The sequence below is a fragment of the Convolutriloba macropyga genome, chromosome 7 (genome assembly GCF_964194025.1).
Source record: "Convolutriloba macropyga chromosome 7, txConMacr16.3, whole genome shotgun sequence".
NCBI lineage: Eukaryota > Metazoa > Xenacoelomorpha > Acoela > Convolutidae > Convolutriloba > Convolutriloba macropyga.
Window position 1 is genome coordinate 65,887,236 of NC_134474.1, and position 14,716 is coordinate 65,901,951.

General features: G+C 39.7%; 1 protein-coding gene across 1 annotated transcript in view; it reads left to right on the forward strand.

The window, feature by feature from the left end:
- Positions 1 to 14,716, forward strand: part of LOC142342465 (acetylcholine receptor subunit alpha-type des-2-like) — a 70,256-nt gene that overhangs the window by 50,857 nt on the left and 4,683 nt on the right. Inside the window, exon 4 of the mRNA XM_075393804.1 lies at positions 12,320 to 12,521. Within this exon, the coding sequence (XP_075249919.1) occupies positions 12,320 to 12,521 (202 nt within the window). The remainder of the gene's footprint in view (positions 1 to 12,319; positions 12,522 to 14,716) is intronic.

Here is a 14,716-nt window from a genome sequence, read left to right on the forward strand (position 1 = left end):
ATTAGACGTGGTCCTAAAGCTAGTGAGCTGCCGAGTGATATTTGGTTCTATATATCAAATAAGTCTAGTGTTTTATGTCAGCCATCACTCTGTGCTCATGCTGTTTTAACAATGTCATTGGGAGTCTCCCTAGTTACTGGCTGGGAAGCACATGACTTACGAAATTCAAGAGTTGCCCAGGTTGCCAAGGACATTTACTTCATTTGGGTTAGGGGCTCGAAAAGGAGTTGTTGAGAAAATTTTGAAAGACAAAGGCAAGGAAGCCGCTTTAGAATGGGCATTAAAGAGAGATAAGGACGTCGGTGGCTCAGGTTACGGCAGGTGTGAATTTTTATGAAAAAGTAATTGCCCGACCTTTTAAAGAGTGTTATTCCGAGTTAAGATGGTAATATATGTCTACAAATATGGTTGAACAATAATAGTTTGATGCCAATTCAGGTGCAGAATAATTGTTTTTGAGAAGAAATCGATCTTTTTGTCAATTCGACGTACCCAATTTGATGTAGGGTATTCGTTAAAAAAATAATTGCCCCGTGTTGGGAAATACTGCTTCAGAGTTAAAAGCAAGTTTTTTTGGAAGAAAAAAGTGTAATGAGTTAGAGTTTGATGTCAATTTACCCGCGTAAAACTTTTTCCGGAGAAACATACACTTTTTTTAAGAGCTTTTCTCTCACCTAATATGTTGTGCTGAGTGGTTTGTAGTGGTTGCTCGCGCTCTCTCATGCGGTCTTTGATGATGACAGAGGTCTAAGTAGTAGATAAGGATGAGTACAAAAGGGTTTGGAACCGTAAAAAGGGTTAAATGTGAGTATTCTGCTTTTTTTGTAATTTTCTAATTTTTTGTTAAGAATTTGTAAAAGGAATATAATGGAATCTTGTTCAATATATACACACAAGGTTTACATCAAAATGCATTTTAGTGGGGAAGGAGATTAGAGTGAAGGGGTGTGAGGAGGGGCGGGTCTAAGTAACAGGGAATCATTCATTGTGTAGTTCGAATGTTGGTTCGAGGGTGTCGCTGCTAGGGTTTTTGAGACTGTCTAGAACTTGTTGATAGTCTTGTGGGTGGTATTTTCGAACGTGGTTACCCTGAATACAATGGACTCGTCAGGAAATTTAAGGTATTGATCAAAATAACATAAGGAAATATTAAAATCTATATAAAAATACATAAATAGAGTAAATCGTGTGGATATAAAATCAAAATATGGGAGAGTGTCTTCATAATGTTCGAGTGAAACAAATTCGGGGGTTGAGGACCTGGACATTAATGTGTTTGGGGATTTTTAGTCTGGGATTGTCTATGGCGAGGGAGGGGGTTGGCTGAAGGGGGAATTTGCGATTGGGGAAGGGGTTAAAGGCTCATCTGAAATAATTTCGTAGTCGGGGGATTCTGGGGTGTCGGTGATAGGCTCGGGATGCTGTGAGTGTTGAGGGAGGCTGCTAATAACTAAAGGATGGTGAAAAATGAAATCAATGTTGGCGTTTTGGTTATTGTTATTTATGCAGTTTGGGATTTCTGACCAAACGGGGGATGTGTAGTCAATTATGACAGGGTATGTGTGCACGGTTACTGTTTCGTTTAGAATGAATTCCTGGCGTATATTAAGTTGGATGAGCGGTTCCTGGTGTAAGAAAAAGGAAATTCTATAACTGTCGATTGTGGCGTTGTAATGATTAAGGGATGTAAAGATTGGGTTTTGTATTTCTATGAAAAATGCGTAAATTGGTTCAGCCATAAAGTTTTGTTTTTCCATACAAATTGGTAAATGCTGCTACTGGAGTCTGTTTTCTGCATTCAAGGAATAAATAGTGAAATAGTGCATTTCCCCAAATATTTCGCTTTTCTGAAAATAATTCCCTGTCTTGTGATTGATTGGTAATTCAAATTTCCATTTTCGCTTTAGCTTTTTGTTAATTCGTGTATATTTTTCATTTTTGGGGTCTGAATTGTGTTGCATTTCACACATTCGCTTCCCCGTGTGAGGTTAAAACTGTATTTGATTTCGTTTTATTTAAAGATACTATTGTTTGTTTTTGTTATGTGGCAGGTAAGTTGATTTATCATTTTTCTCGGTTGTTTAGAAGTTATTCCTTGGTTGTTGTTTTGTTACTTGAGTTTGATGGTCCCTGATGTTTTCCTTTTGGATTTGAAAATCAAAGAAACTGATAGGTCTGCTTTTGCTCGAATATTAGGAATACCGTCGTTGCTAATTCTGTTTCGCGTGTTTTTCCGTAGGTTTTTATATTAATGCTGGACTGCGATTATTTAGGCGCAAACTTCTTTAGCGCTTGAGCTGATAACTAAGCCGCGTTTTGGAGGCTGACGAGATTAGCATTGTAATGTAAGAGTTTCCTTTTTTTGTTTTCCTTTGTTAAGTTTCCTGTTATTTTAGTTTTTTTTCAAATTTTGAAATAGTATCTTTGAGGAAAGACTTAGGAAAAATTTTAAGCCAGGTTCCACGAGGAGCCCGGGGATCCGTTATTCTTTTTTTTGAGTCTGAATTTTGGGATGAAAGTTTGAGGGTCGTAGCTCTTCTAGTTTTCGAGATATTGCACTTTAAAGTTGAAAATTTTTTTCGACACTTGTAATTTTTTCCAAAATTAGTCTTCCCAAGGGGAAATTTCTGGACTTAGGCGTTTTTTCTTCGAATTTTTTGTTGCGAAAAATTTTTTTTTCTTTTTTTAAAGAAATTTTTTAATCCTTATTAAACACTTCCGGTGTTCATGGTTCTGATTGGGTACGCCCGTAATGGGTTGGTAGTTTTGGTTGTGCATGTTCTGGTATATGAGTGTAAATTGGCTGAGAAGTGACTGGCGGAGGTCTGTTAATATGTTCAATCGTTAGTGTGGGCTCTTCCGATCTTTTCAGTCGTTTGATGTAGTCCCTCAAAAAGGTGTACGGTGTACGTACTCGTGTGCTATCGTTGTCCTGCTGGGTGTCAAATTCGTTTTTAAATTCCAAAGGCAGAACAAGTGAACATCGTGGATGTTCAGGATGCTCTTGTAGATATTCATAGTCATTGATTGCAACTACTTGCACTGGCTTCGTTTTGATCTTTCTCCCTTCGTGTGTTATTCGGAAAGGAAACCTGCGGTGTAGTTTTGCTATTTATGTAATAAATGTGAGTATGTGAGATGCAGAAAAACACTTATCAGGAATGAAAGGAATCCAAATAGTAGTGACATCTGCCACGGAATGTATTCTTTCAGTCTGTTTTCAAGCTTGGGCTTCAGTGCTTGAATTTTCTCCAGAATTGGTTGCGCTATCTTTTCGATCGTTTGTTTGCTGGTTCTTCTTGAATCAATTTGTTGGAATTGTTGCTGTATCTGATGTAGAATTTGAATTTGTGCTTCTGATCTTGATGAGAAACTTGGTAGTTCTTCAAGTGGCGTAGGAGGTTAAAGATGGTACTTATTGGGTCAGGTAATTGGATGTCAAGTCGTATTGCCGGTACCGAATCGCAAGCTGTAAGATCTGATCGTAAATGAATGTTTGGTCCACGTAGTTGTTTTCCACATCCCAGTGTAATGATGCAAACTCTGCATCCAGGATGCTCAATCCTTGCTAAGGGATTGCTGCCATTATCTGCGCTCTCGATGAGTGAGTAGTCGCCGCTTGCCGACGTAATTAACCAACGACCGAAGGCGAGATTGCGAGCCTTTTCAGTCAATGGCAATTCGATTACATCCAATTGACAGCGTTGCAATGCAAGTAGCTCGTCGTCGTGGTATAAAAGTGTAGCCATGCAAGACTGATAAGTCTGCTCTGTAGGTATGGCTTTTGTGCATATTGCATATTTTTGGGACCCAATGCAATTTTCGAGCTCTTTGTCATCGATAAACGCGAGTTCTTCTCCATCGTCCGAGACGGCCATGTATTTGGCTTCTAGACGCCAAACTAATGCTTTGCCTGTATTCCCGTCTGGCATGGGGATGGGAATGGCATGCAGCACATTCATAACTGTGCTCTTTGATGCCATCGGTACGGCCAGTGTCAGGATCAGACCTGATTCAATTGCCTCAACTTGTGTGACCAATTTTGTCTCATAATACGAGAGAATGTCTTGAATTGGTACGGCGAGTGACAATCGGTCCTGTAGCCCATTTTGTTGTAAGTGTACCATTTTAAGAATTTCATGGAGCTGCTGACGAGGTACCAGCGACATAGGTAATAGCTGGTTCATGAGTGGTGTTAGTGAATTCAGAACATTAATTCTAAAGGTGTACAGAGCTGCTCTGTAGGTTTTAATGTTCGCCAGAATTGTCTGAAAGATATTGCCTAAGACAAGACTGTGTTGGTTTATTTGTTCGCGTACATAAAGGTATTGTAGGCAGTTTCTCATATGGTGGACATTCTGACGGAGCGCAGTGAACTGCCCCTCTGCTAGCTCCCAGTTCCTGTTTTGGGTTTTAATTATCTCGTCCTGCGCCTCTTTTATTGCTTTAAGTTCTCCCGAGACCACGAAGAATTTTTCGTTCTGTGAAGTTGTTATTTGTTCGACATGTTCTGTCAGGTATTGGAGGTAAGCCATGGCTTGTCTGATGTTTTCTTGGTTTCGTTTTACCCGTTTGTCGCATCCGCCAAATACCGATTTGATAAAGCACAGGAGTTTGTCTCCTGCGCCAATTCCAATTCCCAGAACTGCAGCGGCTGCGGCTGCAGCGGCTGCTGCCCTTGGTTTGCGAGAAAAAGTTGTATCCGTTGCGGCGTGTGAGCGGAGGAATTGTGACATTTCTATTTTTAAGGATTCGATATCCTGCTGTGCGAGTTCGTTTTCCATGATAGCGATCCATTGTTTGGCGATCCATTGTAAGCCAGATGTTGATTCAGTCATGTTGGTATAATTGAGTGGGCAACCATATTTCTTTGAAGTCCACATGCTTGCCAGTTCTCGAGTGAGATTTGTAAGTTTCGACTCTTCTGTTTTATTGTAGACTGGGTAAGGGACTAGGACTTCTGTCTTTACAAATTTTTCTGTTAAGAGAATTTTCTCATGTAAGTTAAAAAGTACGCCATCTTTAGTTGCCACTGCCGGCTGATTACTTGAGGCGCTTTTAATATTTGTCAATAAGTAAAGTAGGAAGCAGGCTATAGCTTGTTGTGGAAGGTAATTGAACATGGTTTATGAATGGGGTTGTTTTTTTTCGAGTTGAGAATGCTGCTGATTTCGAAGTGAGTAAAGTTGAAGAATGATTTTACTAGTTATTTTTGTGGTTTATATAGTGAATACAAAGGGCGAGATAACAGCCAATAAGAAAGGAGCAGTAAAGTAATGACGTCATAGTAAAGAATCTTCTGTATCCGTTGCGTAGTCCAGAGTTTGATGAAGATTACCGTCAATTTGCTGCCTATGAAGAGTTAGTAGAATGACCCGTCTTCTGTTTGGTAAAATTGGACCTAGGTCTATTAATTCTCTGGGAGGTACCCTATGCCATAATGGCGATGAGTGCCTAGGACCTTGGAAATCAATGTCTGAGTCAGTTTCTGTTGTTTCGAATGCTGGATCGTCGTACGATGCTACCTCATTATATTCTTGGGAGTTGGCTACTGCTGATTCGTTTGCTGGATTTCGTAGAGAATCTGTCTCAGGCAAGTTGTTTCCATCTTCCATTCCTTGTGTTTGTTCAGTTGCATCATTGTTTTGGGGCATTGAAGTGTTGGTTTCCGCAGAATTGAAGGTATCATCGATCTTTCCCGAGGCTATTGAGAAATAGAACTCAAGCGATGACTCGGTGTCACTAGCGCTAGTTTCTATATCGCTAATTTCTGCATCACTGAAAGCAATGGAGAGGTCAGGGTCAGGGTAATGACTGAGTGGGAAGTAAGTGATCACTTTCACTTGCGGATCTTCTTCGGAAACTTGTAGGCTGTTATATAATGAGTGTTCTCTTGCCAATGCAAGGTGGTCGCTTCGTCTCAGGTTGTAAGGCCTTTGTCGGGCCTCAGGTTGTAGGGCCAAATCGGGTATCTGTTTGAGGGAAATTACTGTTTGCAGAAAAGACGTAGTCTCCCACATCTATTGTTTCTGGTGTTTTTCTTTCTTCAGACGGCACTGAGCCTTCCACAAAGAATGTATTTTCGTCGTATATAGTTTCCTGTTGTATTTGTTGATGGTTTGTTGGCGGTTCTTGTGCTGAGAAGCTCGCCGTTTGTACATTTTGATTGAAACTGATTGATCTGGTTTCTGGCACTGTTCTGGGTAGAGTCATTGCTTCTTGGTTGATGTGGTTTTCGATCTTGTTATCGAAGAACTGGGGTTCTCGTTCCTCTTCAGGGATTGAGGGATCGGCCTCAAAATTTCGAGGGTCGATTGACTCTAAGTCTTGGATTTCATATTGTGGTTTTATTGGTCGCAATCGCATTCTGTGTACACATTGTGTATAATTTGTGTTAATTTTCCGCACAATATAGTTGGCATTTGTGAGTCTCTTTTCCACTCGGTACATAGGAATCCATCTGCTCTGTTGTTTGTTCATAGTTGCGATTTGTGTTGTACATTTTGGGTCCAAAATTAGGCAATAAGTTTGTTCTTTCAGAGGAGATGCATTGGCTTTCCTGTCGTAATATTTCTTGTATTTGAGGTATGAATGAATAAGATTTTCTTTCACGGAAGCGGATAGCTCAGTTGTTTTATCCCGATTTCTTTTATGCAATCCGCTTTTGGCTTGTGTTGCCAAAGACGTGTGTTTTGAAAGCGTAGGTCGAGTGGGTTGACTGGTGTGCGTCCGTGAAATACGCCTGATGGCGTACACCCTATTGCTGGAGCGTAGGTAGTGTTGTGTATGAATACTGCAATATCAACGTATCTATACCAGTCGGAAGACGTTTGGTTTTCATTGATTCGCAGAATTTGTTTGAGTGGGGCGTGGTTTCTTTCGAGTAATCCAATTGCTTGTGCGTGTTTCAATGTGCAGTGTTTGAGTTTGATCTGAAGAATTGTGGCGAGTTCGCTCATTAAATGTGACGTAAAGGCTGTCCCTAGATCGCAGATTATCTGTGATGGAATGTATGAATGTTTCAGGAAGATGGAAATAAGCGCTCGGGCTACAATGTCGGCGTCACCTTTCATCAGAGGTATTGCGAATAAGTATTTCGAGAAGACATCTATCCCGGATAATTTGAAGGTGTACGGTGAAGTGTGCATCTTTCCGACGAGGTCGATGAGGAGTACATCTGCTGGAAAATTTTGTAAGGAAGACATTGGTTGTAGAGGTGGTCTCAGAGCTGCTGTGGGACTAGGTTTCGTTTGTAAACAAGTCACGCAGTTTCTGATGTAATCAGTTAGTGTTTCGGTGAAATTGGGGAAATAGAACCGCTTTCGAAATTCGGCTATGGTACGCGACACACCTTTATGTCCGCTCCAGACACTGTTGTGGATGCGGAAGAGTACTTCTTTTTGCAAGTGAATTGGAACACAGTATTGTTTGATGAAGCTGTTGCCTGTATGATTGTAGAACTTCCTGTGTAGCACTCCGTCAAACATAGCGAGTCTTGGGTATTGTTTCAGGTACTTTTTCAAGTCTGCTGAGAGATATTGGGCGGTTGTTGGTGGGCCTTTTTCGAACCAAAGGATAACTCTTTTGATGTCTGAGTCTCTTTGTTGTTCGGCTCTTAGATTCAATGGCGAGTGACCGGTTGTATCAAAGTCGTCCATTGGATTGTGTTCGTGTATTGCCTGGAGCTGCGCCGGTTTTATTTGTTGAATATGAACCTCCTCAATGATTTCTGTTTGGTCTGTTTCGTTGACGGTCTGAAAAAGATAGTGTTTCCTAGTATTTTCCTTGTATGTTTCGTGCAGGAGTGTATTAATTGAGTTGTTCGGGACTTCGGCGGTAGTGTCAATTTGCACTTCACTGATTGGTATCTTCGAGTTGATGCGAAGTGTGAGTTTTTCCTTCGGGTTTATGTGTATCCTTGAGAGGTAATCTGCTGCAAGGTTGGCTTTTCCGGGGATATGTCCTAGTATTATGTCAAAACTCAATACGTGATCTAATGCGTTCCACAGCGTTGGTGGGATGATCTTTGTTTGAAAGAATCTGGTGACAGCTCTGTTGTCTCAGGACTAGTACTGGTTTCTCGCATCCCCAAAGGATGTTTGCAAACATATCAAGGGCAAAATGAACGGCAAGAAATTCTTTCGCGTAGATTGACATCTTGAGTTGATTCGGTTTGAAAATACGTGAGCCGAAACTTACAGGTGCATAAATTTTGTGTTCAGACGCTCCGTTTGTAGTTTGGGTGTAATCCTCGATCTTTAATACAAATCCGGCAGCAAAGAATGATGCATCGGCCATAATGACATATTGTCTATTGGTCATCGGTAGCCTTAGTGATATTTCACAGGCTGATTGTAGATCTTGTGTCAGTTTCTTTAACATTATGTTGTGCTCCTCGTTTATTTCAAAGTCTGTTTCTTTCTTGAGTAATCTATAAAAAGGAAGCAACTTTTCTCCGAGCTCTGGTATAAAGGCTTTGTAAAAATTGAAGAAACCGATCATTCTTTTTGTTTGCTTAACATTTTTCGGCATCTTGAATGTTCTGAGGAACGTCACGATTTTCTGTTTGATGGGGGTCACACCCTCTGAAGTTATCGTGTTCCCCAAGAACTGAATTTCCTTCAAACCAAAGGCGCATTTATCTGTAGCTAGCTTCATTCCTGATTCTCTGATGCACGTGAAGACTGCTGATAGTTTTCCCAGCGTATCTGGGAGATCATGAGCACCTACTCCAATATCGTCTACATATTGAAAACATTTGTCAGCGGTAATTACGGGGTCAAGATTCTGTCGCATGAAGGAGCTGAATGCGCTGACACTTCTGCTCAGTCCTTGTGCTAGTCTTTTAAATGCGTAAGTTCGCGATGCAAAATTGAAAGCGAGCAGTTGGATAGATTGCTCGTCGGCCATTGGCACGGAGTAGTATCCGTGGCTTCCGTCCATTTTGCGAAAGAGCTTTTTGCCTGCAAGATGGCTTCCTGCGTCAGCCAGTGTTGCTATTGGAAAATTGTTGTTGTTATAGTCATTTCGAATCAAGTGGTTGATTTTACGCAGATCTATTAATATTCGTAGTTTTCCATTCGGTTTCCTTTTCGCGAAGATTGGTGATGAATATCTACTGAATGGCAACGTTGTAATCACGCCGTAGTATTGTAATAAGGCGAGTTCTACTAGGAGATCGTCTTCGAGGTGGATGGAAACTCTTTGGGTTTTTGAATATACTGGTCTATCAGTATCAGGCGTCAGTTTTACTGAGAATTTTGAGGTGTAGCCAATGTCAAGGCGATGTCTTGTAAATATATCGTTGAATTCCAATAAGAGATCCTCTGTCTTCTTCTTTTCGTCGTCTGTTAGGACACTTCCGTGCCAGTTAAAGGATTCCAAGAATGTTTTTTGGTCCTCTACGTTATCCAGTGGTCGAATGGACTCTCTCTTCTTGAAGCGAATGAGTTCTTCGTAAATCCGTTTTTCTAGTCCTGTGAGTTTGGATGGATCTTCAGTTGTCTCTGGGGTTGGAAACCAATATTTTGCGTTGTGGTTAATTGTGATGTGATTTAGCTCGCCCTTCGCTACTTTCTCAATATGTTTCGATAAGGTTTTTGTTGTCTTTGACAAATTATCTGTTTCCAGCAACTTGGGCTCTAATGGGATAAGATAGCGAGCTTGTTCGGGTGTGATTATCGTGAAGGTTGCAGGTAGTGTGTTTCTTTCGATTGTGTTGATAGCCATTAGTTTAATTGGTTTGTCCTTTAGCATTTTTTTTATCGTACTCGTAAGGCAGACTCCTATGTTTTCGAGTTTTGTTGTAGGCTCTACTATTCCAATTTGGTGATCTGCTTCTAATTGTTGATAGGGCATGAGTTCAATCATTTTCTGTTCGCCGGGGTTAATTATAACTCGAGTGGTCGTTTTAAGATAAATTTTGCGCTTATTATTGAATCGTTTCGATGTTTTTGAGCCTGCCGTCTGCATCAAATTCAGCTGAAATGTGAATTCAGGGAAATGTAGATAGCGGTTGTGGGCGTCGATTGTTATTTCATTTTTGTCGAAAAAGGGGAATCCAAGTAATATGCCGGAGAGTTTCTCAAAAACCATAAAGTCCTCTGTGAGTTCTAAATGGCCAATTTTGAATGTTAAATTTGTCGTGAATAAGATTTGAGACTGATGCATAAACGCTTTGGAGACGGTAATTTCCGGTGGCGCCTTTTTTATGGGTTTTTGCGTTAGATGATTGTAGATTTTATTAAAATGTTTTTGTGACATAGCGCTACTAAATGCTCCAGTGTCAGCTATGGCTTTCATTGTAATTGAGCCTAATTGAATAGGAATTAGAAAGACGTTTTCGTTATAGCTAGTTGTACAGTAAGAAATTTTTTGTAGAAAAGGTCATTCAGTTTTTTGGCTGTTGGTTGAATGGCATTGTTGCGTCGCGATAAGGTGGTTGCCTCTGAGTGCAATCACGTGCGGTATGCTCGTTGCTTGCGCATATCCTGCAAAAAGTTCGCATTGGCGTGGGAGATCGTTGTCGCTGGTTGTATTGTTGACTTTGGTTGTTGTATCTGCTTATCGCGTTTGTACCTCTTCCTCTACCTCGATAGAAAGGGCGGTTTTGATAACCTGAGAAGCTTCTATTTTGGTTTGGCGTTCTGTATGCTGTGTTATTTCTGTTGTAGTTTGTGAAAGGCTGGTTAAATTTATTCTGGGTGGTCTTCGGCCATCTTCGTGGTGTTGTTTGTGAGACTGATGCCTGAATTGAAGCTATTCCTGCTGCAACTATATTTTCGACCGCTTGGTTAAAAGCAGAGTTTTGGGAGCTTGTTAGTGAGTTGAAAGCTGTGGTGTGTGCTGGCTCTGGGTTTAATTGGTCTATTCGAAGTCGTCTTTTGACTATAGAGCATAAGTCGTTTACTCCGACATTGTCCAATTCTCTGAGAAGAACTTTTTTGTATTTGAAGGGCATCCCCTGTATAAATTGTTCTCGGATTCTTCTTGTCCGCTCGTCATTGCGGTCAATTCCGGCACCAACGTCATCGGCGATTGCTAAGTTGGCAAGCCGCTGTAAGTCAGTTAGAAAATCGTCTGGTTGTTCCTTCACGGGATCAAATTTTCTGCTCTGTAAATCTAACTCAAAATTACGCCGTTGGTCTGGACCTGAGTAGCGGTTGCGTAACTGTTCTAATGCGTCACCAAGGGCGTTTCGTGTGTTTTCTGGTAAGCGTAGATAATAGTTTAATGCGTTTCCGTCGAGGTGTAAATGTAGGTATCGGGCTTGTTGGTTATGATCCACCGGAATTCTGGCAACTTCTATGCTTGCTCTCAAAAGACCTTCAAATTGGTCCCAGTTTTCGTTGGGTAGCCCCGCAAAACGTTTGAGCGATACGTGTGGAGGGTGCGGCGCGGCCATATCTGTTGTTGTATTTTATGAGTGAAAAGAACAATTCTCCTGTTGATCTTGTCCGTTTGTTTTCAATCGACAAAGTGGGCAGGTCTGGCGTATTGGTTTATGTGAGGTGATTAAGTTGGTTTTTCCTGTATTAGCTTTTATGAGTTCGTGTATATCACCTTCTGGGAGTTTAAGTTTTGTTGAGTTTGATTTATTTTTAATGATGATTATTCCATACCTCTTGGAGATCGGTGGAACAATTTTGATATTGGGGAATTGTAAAACGGCATCCAGAATTTGCTTGTTTTTGTGTGATAAATTTCCCAAAAGAATAAACATTAGTTTGAGATAAACATGAATTTTAAGACAATTGTTTTTTATGAAGCTTCAACTGTGATAATTTTTCTCTGATTCCGTTTCTTTAGTGTTGCAGAATGACGCTCTTGATCTCTGTCGCCATATGGTGACTCTCTGCAAAGCTATTCTAATAGGAGTTTCCTACTAATGTTTAGGTTCCGTGTGCAGTTTTTATGTTTCCTTTTCAAATATTTTCTTAAGTATTTAGGTTCGCAAGCGTCCGGTATTCTGCTAAGATGAGAAAATTTCACAAGTTCTGAGGATGGAAAATAGCACTAAGTTTCACAAGAATCAATTGAAGAACGAATGAATATTTCGTGTTATGCATTTCGTATTTATACTTTTTATTTACATTTTTGTCCAATCAAAATTGAGTTCATTCTATTAATAGACAGTGAATATTTTATAAGTTTTATTTGAGTCTGAGTCTTCATGCTCGATAGTGATTTTTCAGGTAAATGTACCTTAAATAATTTTAGTGTGCATTCCCAGTACTGAAATTGACGAAGCATTATTTCCCGATAAGCGAAATTAAAGGGTGTGTTTCATATTTTACCTGGGGCAAAGGAAACAGATGACCCTTCAGTATGGCTCGTCACCAATCAACTGCTAATTTCATCTTCCACGGACTTGATGGTGATATTGATTATGATCTGCACGAAGGGTCTATCATTCCTGGAAATAATCATTGGAAACACTGGATTCGCATCCGAATGAGACGGAAACATGAAGTCTTCTTCACAACCCTTTTTCTGCCCAATTTTACCCTCACAGTTCTAAGGTAAAAGAATAATGCCCAAGTTGGCTAAGATCACCCAACCTGAAGTTCTGGTCCTCAATCAAATATGCCAGGGCACAGAAGGCTGAAGGGTTCAAAAGTATGCCAAATTGCATCACATTCTTATATGTGAGTTAGATGCTCCATATTAAGAAAGATTAATGCCAACTCTTGACATGCTTACCTTGCCTTCTGGCAGAAATCATGTATGTTATAGAAAAATTAACTTAGGATCATATATATTTTATATCTATCATTATTTCCTCTATTCATTGTGGAATTGTCAAATATACTTTCTGAAGTATTTTTCACAAGTCTGGAAAATATTTTGGCTGCTTCAATAAGTAATATTTGAGTAAATAGTTTTATGAAAGTGAGCACATTTTCCCGGAAAGAAGTTGACAAAAGTTCTTTTGAAAAACCTGAATGATGTACAAGTATGGCCGAACATAGAAGAAACGCGGTTTTTTTCTGGAAAATACAAATTTTTGCAGTTCCTTTTCTTTTGTTAAAAGAAGCAAGTTGTAGTTATAACCTTATGGTTAACCATGCTTGTAACGAAAACAATGTTCCACACAGCAAAGCTTTATTATTATTATTTTTCAACTTGGACTAATCGCATTTAATTCCATTTAAAAGTTTTTTTCTTGCCTAAAACTGAGGATACAATACGCTGACTTGAAGCTAGTTTTAAGTTTTCTTGTGAGATTTCTGTTTGAACGGTTCTTTAGATAATTGTTTAGAAAGTTGCATAAATTTTTCTTTTTTGAATTTTTACAGATAGTTCCGTCCTTAAGAATTTAGCTGCGTATTTTCAATTCTGTAACTCACAGTATTGTTTTAAATTGGTTATTTCTTTATTGATTTCGCCGATAAAAAGCTGTACCTGAACCGAAGTTGTGCGATTAAACTGTAGGAAATCGAATTTTTTATTACATAATTGGAGATAATAACCAAAAGTTTAAACAAAACTGTTTTTTTTTCAAAAGCAAAATCTGTTCATCCTGGCCAACAGAGTTTAATTTTTTTGTGTAAAGAAAACGAAAAACATGCAATTGTTTATTATTGTTTATAACTGTTCCAAAATAATCATAGTGAGAAAAAGACAATATTTTGACAGTCATGTCCCAAAAATCGGCCCATTTTGCTTCCTTTTCCTTGCGAACTTAAAGTACCAACTGTAAGCCAGTAATCTGAACTATATTTACAAAGGTAATACTGACCATTCAGCTAAAATTATCTTTGGAGGTTTGATTTTGATTTAATTAAAAAAAATTTTGATTACAATTATAACCAGTTGCAATTAGTAAAATATTGCACTCAAGAATATAATCATTTAGCCGTTATTGCAAATAATTAGCGGACCTTTCCCGTTATAGCTAGCTCCCCACGAAATTATAGCCCGCCCCCATTATGGTTTAAATACCATATGATGGGGGGGGCTTTATATGACCAACAAGGCGAATCGTGATAATGTGCACAGCACATTATGTTCCGACCCCCCCCCCAACCACTTCGAACGCCCTCCACGCATACATGATTGTGTGTGTGTGTGTGTGTGTGTGTGTTTGGGTATGTGTGTGTTTTTGTGTATGTATGTTTTTTTTGGGGGGGGGATGATATTTAGTACTTTGGGGACACCGACTTTTTTCCCAACAATATAACTTCTGTTGACTTCTATAGATTGAGATGAGCAAAAAATTCTTTGTCGCTGCAATTTTTGACTTGGCGCGAAATCATCAGCAGCAAAACAACTCTGCCAAAAATCACAACTTTTTTGATGATTTGAACGCACGTTTGATTTCTGTAAACACAATACAATTTACTCCCATTTTAATTATCACCATCAGAATGAGGTCAAAGCTATTATTGCAACCATCAGTTTTGGAACCAATCTATCCCCCCCAGCAAAGTGGGTATGTAACTTTGGGTCTTTCCCAATATAGCCCCCACCAGCTTAGTTGTCAGATAACCTATAGCCCCCATCATGGTAATTATACCATAATGGGGGCTAAAATTTCATGGGGGGTCTATAATGGGAACGACCCGTAACTTTTACGCCACCCCACGCCTACATGCTAATGTTTTGCACAGTAATACTCTGCATCACAACACATGAATTGTAAAACGTAGTAATAAGAAACAAGGTACGGAGGGCGGGGGAAATAGATCCCATAATTCTCCCCCCATATCTAAAA